Source organism: Phalacrocorax carbo, chromosome 10 (assembly GCF_963921805.1).
Source record: "Phalacrocorax carbo chromosome 10, bPhaCar2.1, whole genome shotgun sequence".
NCBI lineage: Eukaryota > Metazoa > Chordata > Aves > Suliformes > Phalacrocoracidae > Phalacrocorax > Phalacrocorax carbo.
In genome coordinates, this window is record NC_087522.1 from 11,567,191 (window position 1) to 11,584,351 (window position 17,161).

The 17,161-nt window shown below is 41.3% G+C and overlaps 1 protein-coding gene across 1 annotated transcript in view; it reads left to right on the forward strand.

Moving 5' to 3' along the window:
- The first annotated feature begins 1,542 nt into the window (after positions 1-1,542).
- Positions 1,543-17,161, forward strand: part of SHISA9 (shisa family member 9) — a 195,160-nt gene continuing 179,541 nt past the window's right edge. Inside the window, exons 1-3 of the mRNA XM_064461876.1 lie at positions 1,543-2,014; positions 3,222-3,827; positions 11,038-11,165. Coding sequence (XP_064317946.1) covers positions 1,845-2,014; positions 3,222-3,827; positions 11,038-11,165 — 904 coding nt within the window. The 5' untranslated portion in view covers positions 1,543-1,844. The remainder of the gene's footprint in view (positions 2,015-3,221; positions 3,828-11,037; positions 11,166-17,161) is intronic.

Consider the following 17,161-nt stretch of genomic DNA (forward strand, 5'->3'; position numbering starts at 1 on the left):
AAGCAATGTCAAAGAGAGAAGTTTTGAAAGTGGAAGGCGATGGTGCTAAACTGGGAAATCTTTCGTATTTCCCAACTCAATAAAGACAGCTGAAATACATTAGAAGTTTATGGACTGACTTCATTGAGAAAAGCTTTATAAAATTGCATAATAACCTAAGATGTGCCTCAGTACTGTGTGTAATACCCACTTCTCTCAAGTAGTTTTCTTGTTTCCATTATTATACTTAATGGTTTTATATTTTGATCATGCAGGTGTTCTTACAACTACACGCTGTGAAGCCATTAAAACACACTGCCACAGGTCTAGTAAAAAGGGTTCATGCCCTAGTCTAGAACAACTCTTGTTCATTATTAGAACTCTAAGACATGGTACAGCTAAAATAACTTCACTGCTAATATGACTAACAGCCACAGAGAGCATAACAATTATAGTAACTTATGATTAATTAGAATAACATGATTTATGGGTTCTGGGTTCTATGGGTCTGATCCAAAGTCTTATGGTGCCATAAGAAACATTTTTTTTTCAAAGAGCTTTAATCAACCTCCTGCTTTCCCCAGTTCTGGGCTCTCGTTCCAAGAACATGCCACTTAGGGTCAGATTCTGATCGCATGGACCTAAATTCTGAAAATGTTAGATTCTAGCCTAAATCCTTTGGTCTTTTCTGCAATAGGGGAATTCTTAAGGAAAACCCCAGGAACTCAGCAAAACAGGAAACTTGTACAATAGTTGGTCAGGGTTAATAGCCCATAAAATAAATCATTTTTTGATGTTATTCTTTCTGCACATGTATAGCACTAATCATGCAAAATATTTAAGCAGCTTTTTAACAGTCAGATCAACAGGGAAACTTGCATAATCTTAAGTGCCTGACAGGACTGGACTGTAACTGTCTCTAGATGCAATAATAAGTATGGAACAGATTCATTTTGTGCAGTATTTTCAGCACAAACTGCATCACAAAGTGTTAAATAATAAATAATAGCAGAGAGAAGTATACACAAGGGAGGAATGATATGATTTCAGAGGAGACTTGAAAGGGGATGTTGATGAGGTAGAGGTTTTAAGAATTAAATATTAAAACCCAAAAAGGCTGATTTTGGCTGGGACTGATTGTTTTTCTCTTCTGAGAAATAAAGGGGCTTTCTAACCTACCTCCTGGTCAGGGATGCAAGGCTTACTGTCAAACTGTTCCGTGGAATCATCACTGTACTCGGAGTCTATTTTTAAGAGAAGGCAAAGGATCACAATTAGCTAACTACAGCCCTATCCAGTTCCAAACGTCTGCTTTGTCCTCTGCCTCACCTTTCTACTTACCGCTTAACAACTCCACATGGAGTTGGCCGAAGTTCCTGAAGTGTGGCAGCAATATATTGCCCACTCGCAAGAGGAGGTGGCAGAGGTAGGGTAAGGAGCCTTTGCAGAGCCCCAGCACGCTGGCCCCTCTTCCCCAGAGACAACAATAGCCTGCAGGGCTGCAGCGAGGCTGTCACAGGCATGCCCCGAGGAAAAGGGAAGCGGCATTAAGCACCAGCCCACACTGTAAAATCACACCATAATGGGCTTATTTCCTACATTTGGTGGCAGCATAGTATTCAGGATAATATTATCACTACTTGCGCAGGTTAGTGCCAAACCAAAAGACAAGAGACGAGAGAGTTAAACAACAGTGATGGGGAGTGAATCACTAAAAAGTCTTTTCCAGAGTCAGTTCTCTGTTTGGGGGAAGTTATTTTAATTCCGTGTCTCGCAAACAACCCGCAGCCTCACTCTGTCCTCTGGAGCCAGCCTGACTGACATTATAACAAGATTTTAAAATAAATGATGTGCAGGGGCCGCTGATGTTTAGCAGACATAAACGTAGCCCCGCTCTGAAGCTCGCAGTACAAGTAACACCGTACCTGTGCAGAGCGCGCCGGGGTGAGGGCAGCGCCCGCTCACGCCTATGGTTTAGCGGAGGTACGGCCCCATGGACACCGCTCCGCCAGGAGGACCTGCCTTCGCCTCACAGGTAAGCGGACCTCGGGACAGCGCTGGCCTCTGAGGAGAGCGGGCAGCCGGAGCAGCAGCGCTCTTCTTATCGGGAGAGCGGCGTCCTGCTTTCCCCCCTCGGGACTGCCGCCCGCTCCCCCGAGGCGCCCAGCTCGGCCTGGCGCCCGCGGCGTGGCTGCGTGGGGTTGCGGGCGCCCCCGCTTCACCTCCCCCGCCCTGGCCGGCCGTTGCACCCCTCAGCGCGGCGGGAGGGGGGTGGGAGGGGACGAGGAGGCACTCCCGCGCTTTTGGAGACGCACCTGTGGGGAGCGCCCGCCTGGGCGGGAATTCTCTTATGTAAGGATGGCGGGGCTGAGGGGGGCGAGGTGCGGGCCGGCCCCGCGGCGGGGCCGATGGGAGGGGGGAAGCCCCACAGAGGGGCTGCTGGGGAGGGGGAAGGCGCTGGCCCCCCAGAGAGGCTGCCTGCGGGGGGGGGGGGGGGGGGCAGGTCGGCGGGCAGCCCCGGGTCTCTGGCGCGCAGCCTCCCGCGGGCGCCTCGGAGCACGGGCTGGGCTCGCCGGGCTGCCTCGCCCTCGCTCTCGGCTGCACGCTGCCCGCCCAGGCGGATTTCCCCTTCGGCGGCAGCCCTTCCCCGCCGGCTGGATGCCGCGGCGAGCCCGTCCAGCCCGCCGCGCTCTGCCCTGGCGGCCGTCGCCTCCCGCGGACTCGCCCGGCTCCAGGCGGGGATCGGCGGGCGCCGTGGCTGGCTGAGGGAGTTGTGCGAGAGACGGCGCCGGGCTCCGCGGGAGAGCGGAAGGTGGGTGCCCCGGCGCCTCCACGCTGGCACCAGGAGGCGCGGGGGGGCTCCTCGCTCGCCCTCTCTCTTCCTTCCCGCCCCTGCGGCGCCCTCGCCTCAGCCCTCCCGCCTCGTGGCCCCCTCCACGCCCCTCTCGCCAGCCCCTTCTCCCCCAGCCCGCCGCGCAGCGCCGTGCCCCGCGCTCCCGCCGCCACCTCCACCCCTCGGTACTCCTCCTCCTCCTCCTCCTCCTCCCGCCCGCTTCCTCTCCCGCGCACTCCACAAGTGCCGCCCGCTCGCTGCTCCGGAGCGGAGCGGCGCCGGTCTGCGGACACTGCCCGGGGGGCGGCGGCCCCCGCCCGGCCCGGCCCGCGCGGGGCTGTCCGTGGTGCTGAAGGCGAGCGCGGGCTGAGCGGACGCCCGGCCCCTGACGGAGCCCCTTTATGTTCAGCTCCTGGCGCAGCGCAGCATACAGCAACTCGAGCGGCGGCGGCGGCGGCAGCAGCATCGCTGAGCCGGGGCTGGGAGGCAGAATGGAAGGCTTCATTCGGCTGCTCTTCGGCTACTTGGTGGCGGACCTCCTCACGCTGGTGTGTCGGGCTCAGGAGAAAGCTGGCCAGCAGCTGGGGAGCTTCGTGGTGCTCTCAGGAGGAAACCACTCCAGCCTTGGGGAACAGCTAGACCCCTCTGAGCCCCCTCCCACCCCGGACTTCTGCAGGGGCTACTTTGACGTGATGGGGCAGTGGGACCCCCCCTTTAACTGCAGCTCGGGGGAGTTCATCTTCTGCTGCGGCACTTGTGGCTTCAGGTTTTGCTGCAAGTTCAAGAAGACAAGGCTGGATCAAAGCACCTGCACAAACTATGAGACACCATTGTGGATGAACACTGGGAAGCCTCCTTCCCGCATAGATGACCCTCTGCATGACCCGACCAGGGATAAAACCAACCTCATTGTCTACATCATCTGTGGGGTTGTGGCAGTCATGGTGCTGGTGGGAATCTTCACCAAACTAGGGCTGGAGAAGGCACACAGACCCCAGCGGGAGCATATGTCCAGGTAAGGCTGAGTGCCGGGCAGCAGGGTCCCCTTTCCCCCTATCTCCCCCCCTACCCCTAAAGCAGAGAGAGGAGCCCATGTGTTCCTGCTAAACAAACAACAACTGCCAGGCAGGCTGCATTCCCCTGCAAGGCAACTGAGAGAGACCAACTTTGGAGAGCACAGCTCCTGCAGTTCCCCAAGCCCAGGTTATCAAAGTACATGGATATTGAGGAAGACTAGAAATAATTGTGGAGCCTGCACAGCCAGTAGTCCATTTTTATCTGCAGTGTCTGACCCTCTCCCAAACAAGATCCAGCAAGTGTTCCCAGATATACTGTGCATGCATAGAAAAACAAAAAAAGCCTGAAACCAGCAACACTGAATTATAGAAAGCCTGATGGGTTCCCTTTTCCAACTGTTTCAAAGCTTGGAAATGTTTTTACTTCTCAACAGAAGGATGTAAACAAATGTCATCTCACCCTCCCTCTCCAGCTGCAAAATGGTTTTGGCAGGACCTTCCCTACTCCCCCAACCCTTGCAAGTGTGCGAGCTATTTGTAAAATTTCTAAGCTGTGAAAATGAGCCAGGATGGAAGGGAAGAGGGAGACACAAAAAGGAAGAGCTATTGTAGAATTTCTTAACATTTTTTCAGTTAGTGTTGAGAAATAACAAATGGAATCTGAAAGTCTTGTCTCATCCGTATCTGTGTCTGTTATACCCTGTATCCACAGTGTAATGGCTGAGTTATATCAAAGAGAACCTCCCCCACCTAGAGTTAGGCATGCTGTGTACCGTCTACTCTAGATACTGGCTGCCTAGTGGTGGATAGGCAGGTGGGCAACTCAGGACAGAGCCCAATGACTTTAACAACATGTTCCAAACCCAGATTGTTACAGCAGTCCAAGATCAAGGCATAACACATTTGTCAAGTTTGCAGTCTGTCTGATTCTTTATGCTAATCCCAGGCACATGAAAGTAAAGCAGATGGGGGAAAGGCATTAAAAAAGGCAAACTCTATTAAAGAGTCTAAATAGATTCCAGCATATTGGGCAACTTTAGTGATGAAATGCAATTAAAAGGATACCTTCTACTGGACATGCAGTGTGGCAGAAAGCTTCCTCTTGCCCTGACAGGTAATGATGTAGTTTACAATCTTTAAAGCTTATATGAAGAGTTATCCTTTCAAAGATAGTCCAAGAGATCAACTCAACACCTGGAGCCTTATTTTTTACTGAAGTTTCTGCATGACTTCTTGATTAACTGCTTATCCTGAAATGAATAGAGAAAGCTACAAAAATACTCCTGGCAGATGCATTACCAGTTCACTAGGCATTATTTGCTATTTATAAATGGGCTGATATGGATACGATTTTACTACCAAGGAGCAAAGCACGTTGCAGAAATTTTAGTCAACTTGTGTGTCAGTGATACTTCTGCAAAGATGGTTTTTGTTGAGCAAAGTATAATAATCCTTTAGATATTTTTAATATTATCCAACTACTACATTGACAAAAAGAATACATGGGTCCCAATTTCTTTTTAAAATCTTACTCTTAAACTACAGAACTTGTTTGGAAAAAGCTCTCCCTTGCTTCACCCTCTTTCTGTAGTGTCTTAATGCAGGCAAAAAGGCAGGGCTCGTAACAGCTACAAAAACCAGGACAGAGTGAAGTTGTGGCCGTCCCTGCTTATACATGGCTTAAATCGGTCCTATTTCTACTAGTAGAAATACCTGCCATCTAAAGTGCAGGTGTAATGTTTTCAGAAAAGGCATTCTGTCCTAGTTTATGGAAATAGAATTATAGGGGATTGGAAAATCATTCTGAAATCCTTCAGTCCTGTATGCATAAAGATTAGGTTTCTGAAGTGGTTCTTAGAAAAGGTCATCTGTTACCCTGATTACTTAACAGTGTCTGAGATCTTGTACTTTTCTTGCCATGAAAATGTTCAAGTCTGGATTATATAGAAACTTGGAAAGTCATGATCACATGGGAAAACAGTCACCCACTCAGTACACATAATAGCTAGTCATGTTCTGAAAAAGCAGTGCTCTAGCTTTTTTTTTTTTTTAAAAAAGTTCTCACACTCCTATTACAGCTGTGGGGTGGGCTTAGCAATAATTTGAAATTGAATTAGATTTGTAAATCCCTTCAGCAATCTAAAAATCTCTTCATTGAGTGAAGAATTTAAGTAACCTTTTTGTCCTCGAATGTATGTTTAACTAAGATATTCACTCCTAGCTCATTTTACACTAGTAATGTTCTGAAAAAAAGGCTGCAATGCTTAAGAAATAATTTATGTGTTTAAACAGTTAATAGTACCATCAATTAAAATAATGTAGCCTATATTCATATTCACCTTCTTTTATAACACTCATCACTAAATATCAAAAGAACAAAACCAAAAGGAACACTTCTTATGTTTTTTTTTGTGGTGTTTTTTTTTTTTTCTGTAATGAACCTTTTATAAGCAAAAGTATAATGCATTGCGAGCGTTAGGTAGGCCAAACCAAAAGTACTAAGTGTTACTCCATTTTGGCTGGCAGCAAGAAACACACAGAGGCTGATTTGTCATCTATTTCCTTAGCTAAGATTCTCTCCTTTCCCTTCCCTAGCCAAGGGCTACATGAAATGCTTGAATCCTCTTCATTCCTATGAACAGCTTCACCCATGGAAGGGATGGTACTGCTTATCAAAAAAGACAATGCATAATGTAAACTGATCTTTTTTTATGAGGACTGATTTTTTAAAAAAAGTGAACAGAATACAACTGGTGTATATTATATATTTGCATTTCTGATTTACTAAAATATTTAAAAATATGAATGGAGACCTGACATATGGGAATAAGAACATTGACTTATAAATAGAAAGCAAAACTGTGCCACACTTATTAATTCCTTGCATTGTTTCATCTTGCAGTAGTGGATCTGCTGTTGAAGTAAGACACTGGTGTGTGTAAGAGTGGTACAATGTTAATAACGGAAACTTCACAGGCTTGGTGAGCCTAGCTTCTACACAGTCACCTTTCATTACATTTTGTTTACTGCTATACCAAAACAAACCAAGAACACTGCATTAATTTCACTGAATTTTTCTGAAATATTTGACAATGAAAAGGCACTGGGGAAGTGTATTCATTTAGTGAACAATCCATAGGAAAAAATCTCTATTGGGCAAGACCTTTTAGGAAAAACGAGTCAAAATTTGTCTTTTTGATTAGAGAGCTTGTTACTTCCTTTTGTTTTGAGAAAAAAGGCCAAGTGTGGCACTGTTGACATTTTCTTTCTTGTTAGATCAGTGCTTTTCAGTAAAACACTCGTACTGTTGGCATGGAACTGTAAATCTGGGAGATGAAAAAAATGGAGAGGGAGTACAGTATTAACTCTACATGGCATATTTCACTTTAGACGTCATATGATAATGTTTTGTTTATTTCATTCTCCTAATTTTAAAATTTGTTACTTGACAATAAAGGAGATAAATATTCCCTTCAGCTATGGTGTCCATGAAATAAGCAGTAATAGTAGTATCCAAACAGGGTAACTCTTCCTTTACCCCCTGCTTTCTAAGAGAATAAAGGAATAAGATGGTGTATGTAATCAGATATGGCAAAGGGAATGAACGTGGCAGTATTGTGCCTAAAAGGAAACAGAATTGATCTGCCTCCTGAACCAGATCTAGAAGCTCTGTAAGTCTGCGTAAGACTACATCAATGGGACTTCCAGGCTCCACCAGTTAAAGTGGAGAATTCTCTCTCAAAAATGAGTAGAAAAGGGAAAAGCTTTACTTCGATTCCATGGAGGAGATTTTTCTGTAAATAAACTCACACCTTTGTCTTCTTCCCTAATCCTTGTGGAGAATGTGCAAACAAACCAAGAACCGAAAGGACAATATTTACAATTGTGCTCGTACGTTATAGCTCCTGTTTTTTTGAAGCAGTGCTTCTGACAGTATTTTAGCAGCCTTCCAAATATTGTGAACCATTGGAGCCCTTCTTTCTTCCTTCACAATGTGCTGAGCTCATGAGTTAAGTCTTTTGTTGATCATTCAAAAGGCATGTACCTGGGGCCAAAAATAGTCTGACTTGCCAAAATCCTGAATCCTATGTGAGAAATTATTTCCCTTATGGGGTTTGACCCAGTTTTGGAGGCAAAATATGACAAGTGACCTATGTTTCAGCTTCTTCATGTTTGTACCCATAAGGGAAATGCCTGGCTCCACATGCTTTATAAACCTGAAAACAGCATTACATATCCAAAGACAAAAATATTATGGCAAGAGAAATGCTGAAATTTTGTGATACTTGGATAGTTCTGGGTCGTGAACTACTGTGCAGGTAACATTTCTCCATTTCTGTAATACTGCAATCAGTATCAATACACAGGGCCTAATGATATTACTACCTGATTAGAAGGTTATCTTATATTTTGCATTTCCTTAAAAAATCGTTCAATATAGCAAAGCTGTAGATAAAGACCTTCTGTGTATATAATTTTTCAATGGGACCCACTCTAACAATTTATTTGGATAACGAACAAAATCTGTGTGACAATATTCAGGTGAGACAAATGCATGAAGGTATTGTAACAGTCTGTTGGCTTATGTGGAACTTTTCGAAGCAAACATCTATTCAAGGATTTTGTCATGTACTGGGGCACAAGCCTCCATTTATCCATTTTACTATATGGGCAAATTCCTAAAAGTACAAAATGCAGGTACAGCATTTTCTTTGTACTTCAGTGATACAAGCTGCTACACATTTTAACTCTCCCTGACATCAGTGGAAGATAAGGACAAGCTCTTTGTTATATGAGCTATTCTGCCCTGAGAAGACTTTGGCTAACACAGTATAAACATAGGTGCTGTTTTGTTAAAAATAGAACTTGTTGGTGAGTAGTTAATTTTTTCTTTATATAGTGGGAATTGGACAGTTAATTCCTTAAAACCCCTTTGAAAAAAGCCACCCTAAAATGGTAGAAAACTTAGTTGGCATTTTCACTGACAGGCACTAGTTAATCTGCTATCATATGGGGTGTTACTTAAAGTCTACAGTGGACAATATTTACCATCAGATTAGGGGCAATGAGGAAAGCATTTCTGAAAACCCACTCTCAAAAAGTTGGAAAGTACTAATCCATGTATTACAAGCTCTCACAGTTTTAACTCCCTTTAACTAACATTGAAGTCAGGAACTTCCATTTGCATTTCTTTCCTTCCCAGAAACGTGTCCTGCTGCCTCTGGAATAAGAATTAATATTGGTATTAAAAATTTCCTTTGTATAGAGACTTATTTGCATAAATTGACTAGATATTAATGGTTTTGATCCCCACTTATTTTAAACTATATTTTGCAATATAATGCTTTCCTTTTGCATAATTTTCTACATACCTTACTGAATTTTTATTTTTCTGCTGTGTAGGCCAGCTCTGCTATTTATGCTGTATAAGCATTGCTTTAAATGGGAGCTTGCTCTGATACCATTAATCATTTGGTTACTGTCTTCTGGCCTTTTACAGTATCAACAGAGTATTCTGTAACATGTTGATCACAACTGTAACTAGTACTTTAATAACATAATGCTAGCCATAAACACAACGAACCATTAGTATCATTCAGCTGTGAACCAAAGCAATGTTGCTGCAATCTGAAAGCAAGATTCAGCTCAGGATTCCTCTGTCTGTAATTTAAATGAAGCTACTTTTAAATACTTAAAAGTACAGTGCTGCTTGATTAAGAAATCCTCATGTCACAGTAGTACAGTGGAGGAGCTAGATGGCACTTGCCATGGCTTTCACCAGTGATTGTGCTTATTTTTATTTATTTATTAGTTTATAAACTAGTCTTTCTTGATGCAGTATCTGCGACACTGTACATAATTTTGCAGCAAATTAAACTAAACTGGGCACAGTGCCCAGAAAATGCACCCATTCCCTGAAAAAAAATAGCTCAAGGGGTCTAAAAATTAAAACTAGTAAACCAAAAAGGAGGCAAATAATGGTCAGTGATACATTGACCTGAATAGAAAAGACCTGCATTGAACCCTGAAGACACTGATAACACAACCATAGCCTTCCTTTGCCTAAGGCAAGAGCTTCTGCAGGTGGGCCAATTATTTTGTGTGCCACAGTAGTTCAGCAGGTAGCTATATGGCATATACCTAAGGGCTAATCCTGTTCCTACAGAAGTCAACGGTGAAAATCCATAGCCCAGAATCTCAGGCAGAGCTAGATGTTGCCATGCTGAGAGTTTCAGAGCTTGAAACTTAGTCACTAACTCTGGATCCACAAGGCTGATACAGGAGTGTGTGCTTATCTGTATGCCTAAGAATGGACTTACACTCAGCAGGACACTCAGCAGTGAAACTAGTCCTTAGAAAATACACCAGAGCGGGAGGAATCTTTCTCTCTTTCAGATATAGTTACTTCCTGCAGATCTGCAGAAAAAGTCCACAACCAGCATCAGGTTGGGCATGGCCTAACTCTTCGGAATCCTTTTGCTTGCTTCCTCTTTGCTAGCAAAAAGCTTTCATCCTGTTTCTGAACTGTCTTCAAAGCAGCAAGGAGCATTCCTGTGCAAGCTTGACATCCTCCATCTTAATGACTAGGACACTCATAGAAGTTAGGGAAGACATTTTTGATCTCCCGTTCTGGATGACAAAGGCTTAAATCCCTGATCATGAAGAGCCTACTGGATTTCTACATGAAAATCAGGTGACCTTTCAACCTGGGTGACATCTTTGAATGAAAATCGCCAAGAGCACTGCATTGTCTGGTGCTCTGTGCAAATGCATGTGTGAGAATTTACTTTGACAGGCCCTACTAGTAATCTAGATATGAAAATAACTGGTTTGTGAAAGCTATAGGCAGGGGCTAGGTGTTGAGGTGCTCAGCTTAACTGAGATGGCAATATTATTGAGCACATGCAATGGCAGAACTCTACAAGTCTTAACAAGCTTAAATTATGTTCCTGCAAAGCCAAGACAGCTAACAAACTTCATGTGTTTCTGTGTATTACTGCTAGCACACTGTCTAAGACAACCTAAAAAGAGCTTTAGGTGCAAAGTCTCACAATGAATCTGATTCCCTGATTTTGCTGTGCATGGAGCTGGTTTCTCCAGCAGACATTATGACAGACTGCATCTCACACTGAAAAAAACCCTTAGAATATATTGGTAATGCCTTGCAGATTTTGCAACAGGTTCACTTTGATTTTGTTTGGTTTTCAGGGCTCTTGCTGATGTTATGCGACCTCAAGGTCCTTGTACAACAGATCACATGGAAAGAGACCTAAACATTGTAGTACATGTGCAACATTATGAAAACATGGACACGAGACCTCCTCCAAATAATTTACGTAAGTTGCATTATAACTATGAATATCTGGAATGCTGGCACTAAAATGAGTGTTATGAAACAAATATTGCTGGATGTCAAACAAGGGTCGACAGCACATAGGTTCTTGCAAATTAGAAATATTCTTTATTTCAGAATTAGAAATATTTAGGATTTCCTAGTGCAAATAGTGCAACACTAAGAGAAAGCTATTTTGAATAGCAAACTTAGTTATATTTATTTTTAATTAGTTGTCTTGTTTGACTAATATTGGTTTTGTATCTTTGTCTCCTTCTACCTGGTACTTTTGCTCAGCTCATCAAGCTTTGCCTTATTCTATGTTTTGTTATACCAAAATGCAAATAGTTAAGCTTACAGCAAGATTTAACAACATGTTTCATAAAGCTGTAACACCCAATAAGAAAGCAGTCTCATTAAGCTGTTGTATCATCTCCGCTAGTAAAATAGTTAAATACTTTCCTGGAAAGCATCAAGTTGTATGTGGTGTTCATTTTTTTTTTTTCTATCTTAGGGAAAGGTGAGAGGAAGGTTATTATTTTAAGTTTTAAATAATATTTTTATTCTGTATCTGCTATTACATGTTTATGTTATTGAAGGCAAGGAAAAAATGCACCTTGGAGCTTCAGAGGAAACATGGTGACATTTCAAGTGGTTCTGAAGTCCTAGGCAACTTATTTCTCAGTCTTGTATGACTGTGATCTTGTACTGACCACAATACAGATCTTTCTCATGCTCAGATACATTTTCCTTTTGTGACGAAAAGTTCCACTGCAATTTTAATTTGCATATATATTTATGCGTTTTATATGAATCTATATATTAAATAAGTAAGTATACACGGATACAAATTATAGATAATATATACAAATTCAAGTTCAATATCTTTATAAAAGAGAAAGGTATAATTCAGGAAGGTTTAGATTGTTAGGCAGTGGATGGCTTTATTCTGTGCTGTAGACCAATGTAGATGTGCCTTTTACTGCAAATATACTTCTGTTGCATTGGTATTTGGATTTTGAAACATTTAAAGTATATGCACTAGTCTTTTCCTTATCTTTCTGTAACTACAGAAAGCAGAGAATTTGCTTATATTTGGACAAAGAATGAGTTTTATTTGGGCTGCACTGTTATTGTGATATTTTACTGCGTTCTTTTGAGGGAAGGGTATAAAAACAATGGGAGAAAGAGCAGATTTATATGCTGCATGTATGCCTCATACTTGTTTTGTGGTAGAAGCTGGCTGCGATTCCTTATGTGCATGGTTACAGAGCAATAGGAGAGAATTAAAGCTGTGACCTCTAATAAAGATACCACATATAGTGAAGTGTGACACCTAATCTGTCTGCACTGCTCTCCAGCAAAGTACTTCCACCTGGGCCTGTGTGGTTCTACACTGCAGAGGGGGAAGTACATACATACTGCAGCATTGCATCCCTAATTGTATAAAAACACACCACTTCTGGAGGGGAACTTATGCTTCTCTCTCAATCAAAGGTGCTCTAGACTGCTGGAGCTGAGGTGGTGAACTTCTGAAGGTTTAAGGAGGATGGGAATATGCACTGTATCTCTCTCTGCTCTGTGTATTAGCTCTTTGCTGATCTCTGATCCCTCCTGTGACCATGTTTTCAAGAAGAAAGGTGCCAAATGGTAATGAAGTAAGGGTACAACACCTATTTTCTCTCATATGTGAAATGTTTATTCAGAAACCCAATTAATGAAGGAGCCAGAAAGTAAAGAGATTCTTACCACGTTGACTGTATCTAGATTTTTGTAATCATCACACTGAGATATTTTGCTTAAAACTCTTTGTATACTACAATATACGATATAACACAGCAGGTCTTTAAAGTTGTTGCTTGGATTTGAATACAGATTTAAGTCTTGCTTCTATAAACTCTTGCATATAAATGCAACTCAGAGCCACGTAGTTACTGCTCCAAGGAACTAAAAAGAGATACATTTTATAGTACCTTAGGATCTTGGCTTATGATGACCCCAGACATCTGTACCACCTCTGTCTCAGAATTTGGCCCTCTGGCAGATGGAAGAGTTCCATGTGAAACAGCTCTTGCACGACTGCAATTTACAACATAGAAGCACTACTGCTGCTTTGGAGCTCTTAGTCCACTGGGTAATGAATAGGGGCAGTCCCAAGATTGCTTCACATGCAGCTCAGGCATTCCTCCTACCGATGGAAACCTCAGAGGCAAGCAGCTATGATGGTAACTGATTCATAAAGTTGATTAAAGACTGAATCAGGTCAATCACTTTGTACTGTTAAAAGTAGAGCTTCAAGTGGTGAAACTACCCAAGGCATTCTATAACCAGTATTACACACATTTACTTCATACCAAGTAGATCATTATCCTATATTTGTTGTGATCATATTATCTCATAAACTCACCTAAAACATGACTAAATGACCTATTAGAATTAGCCAGAACATCACAAATGTTTGAAGTCTGTTGAGAGTATGTGAATTTATGGTGCAGAAAAAAATCTTTATAAAGACAAATTATCAAGACACATTTTCCAAGTCCAGTGTCTTAGCAATTTGAAATTTTATAGTGGAGTTCTGAAACACTACAAGAGTGGATATTACTTGCAGAAGCTTGGGCAGTGCAGCATTACCTACTACTAGTGCTGGAAATTTGACAGTTTTTTTGAGTATTTTTACAGGCAAATAAACCAGGGTGAATTACAGCTTTCATGGAAACTCTATTCCAGATCTTTACCTGCACAGAGAAAATGAAGTGATACAAAATTATAGCATCAGATACTCTGAGATTTTTAGAGTTCTCTAAGTTATCACTTTCTATCTACTAGCCATCTCAAAACGAGACTTAAGAATTTGAGACTGATGTACTTTTCACATTGGTCCATAGGTATGAAGAGGGCAGGAGAAATTTCTTAGGCATTATGTACCCCTTCCATATTGTGTCTTTCAGAATACTGAAACTATTGAAGGCCAAACATTACTCAAAATATTCTAATTTGAATGTTCATTTGCTCTTTCTGCCCTCTTGAAAAACATTTTGCTGATGCTGCCAACCCATTCTGGAAGTGTTTTATGAAGGGAGGCTCCGTCAAAATGACAAACTTCACACGATCTCTGACACTGAAGATGTGCATGGTTTTGTTTCTGGACTGTTTGTTACCAGAGGACAAAGATTTTCTAAGTTGCTTGCAGTTAGCACAGCTATTTGCCAAAACTAGCAGTCCAATGGAAAGCCAACAGTAGAGATTGCTTTTCTGCATCTTGCAGTTTACTCAGCTTCTTGTCCCATCTTTTCTGATATTCAGAAAAGAACAGCCATATTGGAGGTTCTGGAAAAACACAGGTTTTTTTCTTTGCCCATCTGAATCCATACAACCTAGATGCTTTTTAGTAAAAGCTATTGTGTCCTTAGTGGTTGTTAGTTGTCATAATTTTCTTCCAGTACTGTGCCTTACCTAGGATTACTTTTCCATTTTCATTACATTTCCATTACTTTTCCACATTAGAATGTAGTGGTGCTTTGTAAAAAAGCAGCAGATATCTACCGAGAATCATAGCATTCAAGGTCTCTAACAGGGAATGTTAAATAAAATTAAAAAAAGAGGACATTTAAAAGTTATATTAAGAACATAAAACCAAAAGCAAAACTTCCTGCAGAATTTGAGTTGTTTTGCTTATCTCTGACTTTCATGAATCTTAAGAAAGCAGCAGCATTCAAGATTTTATTTTTCTTCTCTTTTTTCTTTCTACTTATTGTGTTAGAAGTAAGCAATTTATTTAACGTGTTGGGATTATAACACTGGTGCAGTGGGAGTTAGGAGGCTTTGTAGCTACATCCTCATTTCTGAAATATGATTACTGCTATTATTTCTAAATAATCTGTGACAGTAGAGTGAAACAAATACTTAAGGTAGTGCTATCCACAGCCACTTTTCCTAATGATCAGTAAAAGCGCTGTTACTCTCTCCTCAATAATAACTAGTCTTGCACTAGTATTTTTAAAGCATTTATGCTGACTCCTAAGATAAAGGTGATTTAAAGGGAAGCCAATTCTAGATTATGGAGGTATTAAGATGAAAAATGCTAGCTTTTAGTTAGTTTGACATGTATGGGTTATTTCTTCATTTCAAATTTAACATTAAAAAGAAAGAAGTGAGTTGTAAACACACCACCACTCAAAGAATTGTTGCCCTGTGTCAAATGGACATTTTTCACACCGGCCAAGGATTTGCAGCACATGTGATTAAAATTACTTTTTCTGTTCTCAAATATGTGCAAGGTAATAGTATGTTTGCTGCTGCGTTTTATTGTCAGTTGTCCTGGATACTTACTGACTACAAATGCTATCGCTGAAAACAAAGCTAAGACATTTCTGTAACTGGTGTTTTATGAGAAGTTAACTTTTGTTATTTCTTTGTTTCTGTGTAGAGACAGTAAGCATTTAAATAAGAGGGTTTTTTTTAAGTTCTTGTATATTGGAAAAAGCATTGTGTTGCATATTCCTGTGCTTTCCCCCATTTCTGTAAATAGAAGCGCAGCCTCTGTTTTCCAGTGAGGGAAACTGTCACTAGTTTGATACTGTGAAAATACAGTCAGAATTTGCAGGAATTTTTTGCGGTCTCTTTCATTCCTGGTGAATATGCTTTTTGTTGTTGTTGAATACAGTAGTCTTTGGCAAACTAATTATTTTTATGTTTAACATACATAAACATGTTTAGATCAGATGATTCATTGTATCACATTGCCTAAGCATAATTCCTACTGTTGCTCATTGGAAATAATCATACAGGCAAATTAAGGAACTTTAGTAAAGAGAAGTACTATTATTTGAAATGCAAAGCTCTTGAAGTATATAAAACATAACTAAGTAACTTACACAGTAACTGTTGGCCAATGAATTGCAGAATATTGTAGAAGTGGTCATTGAGAACATGCAGGTTCTCTGTAACAATATGGTTCTGGTGGAACAGGCCTTGAAACTCTACTAAAAACCTCGTTCAGACAGAGGGCTACAAAATCCAGAGGACTGAGCAAGTAACTGTATGTTTGGCCTCATTGGTATCTAGGTGCCTTGATTACAGTAAGATGCTTTTTTTAGGCCTGACTATATGCACAGATCTAGCCCAGAGGAGTTGGACTATGTTCTTCATAAACTTTAATTAGGTGTTCCCCTCCTCACTTAGAAGGACAAAGTACAGTCAGAAAAGCTGAGCTGTACAGACAGGGCTCCAGCCATGTTTTATGTGTGAAAAGATGGACAACACTAATAAGTTTTCAGCCAAGAAAAAGATAGTTTTAGCACAGTCACAGAAGAAGTAGTGAAGAAGTACTGCTGATGGAGTGCTCTAAGACAGTGAAGAATAAGCAAGAATAAAATGGCTGGCTTAATTGGAGGATGTACTTAGTTCACAAGAAACTACAGTGCTATGACAGCGGGAAGAGACTGTAGTCAGTACTGGGAATTTGTTTCCATTTAAAGCCTTAGTCTTCACTGTTAGTGTGCAAAAACTCATTTTACTGGGATTTCTATAATCTGTCCAGGAAGCACTTCAACACTATTCCAAAAGAATCTGATAATTAGGTTAAATTCCTGAGCTAAAAGCTAGTAGACTTATGTTAACACCAAGAGGTCTACTTATTACATTTTGATTGTAATATACAACAAGGAGGACAAATTCCACATTTAACTTATAGAGGTTTCAAAACTAATCATCCAAGAAAAAGCCCACACTACCATCCCCAGCCATGTCAAAAGAAATATTGTATTTTTAAAATATAATTTCTGTTTGAGGTTAAAAGCTGCAAGTTGCTTTGTCACAGCTATCTTGAGACCACTTTTCAAACCACTTTAAATTAATTTCTAGATACTGACTTCAACTGAAATTATGCTACCAGTACAACTTCAAAGCATTAGCAGATTGGTGATAGAATTTTTGTTAATATAATTACAGCTATAGCAATGCATTCCAGAGGTCCAAAGCGTCCATGCTGGAAACAAA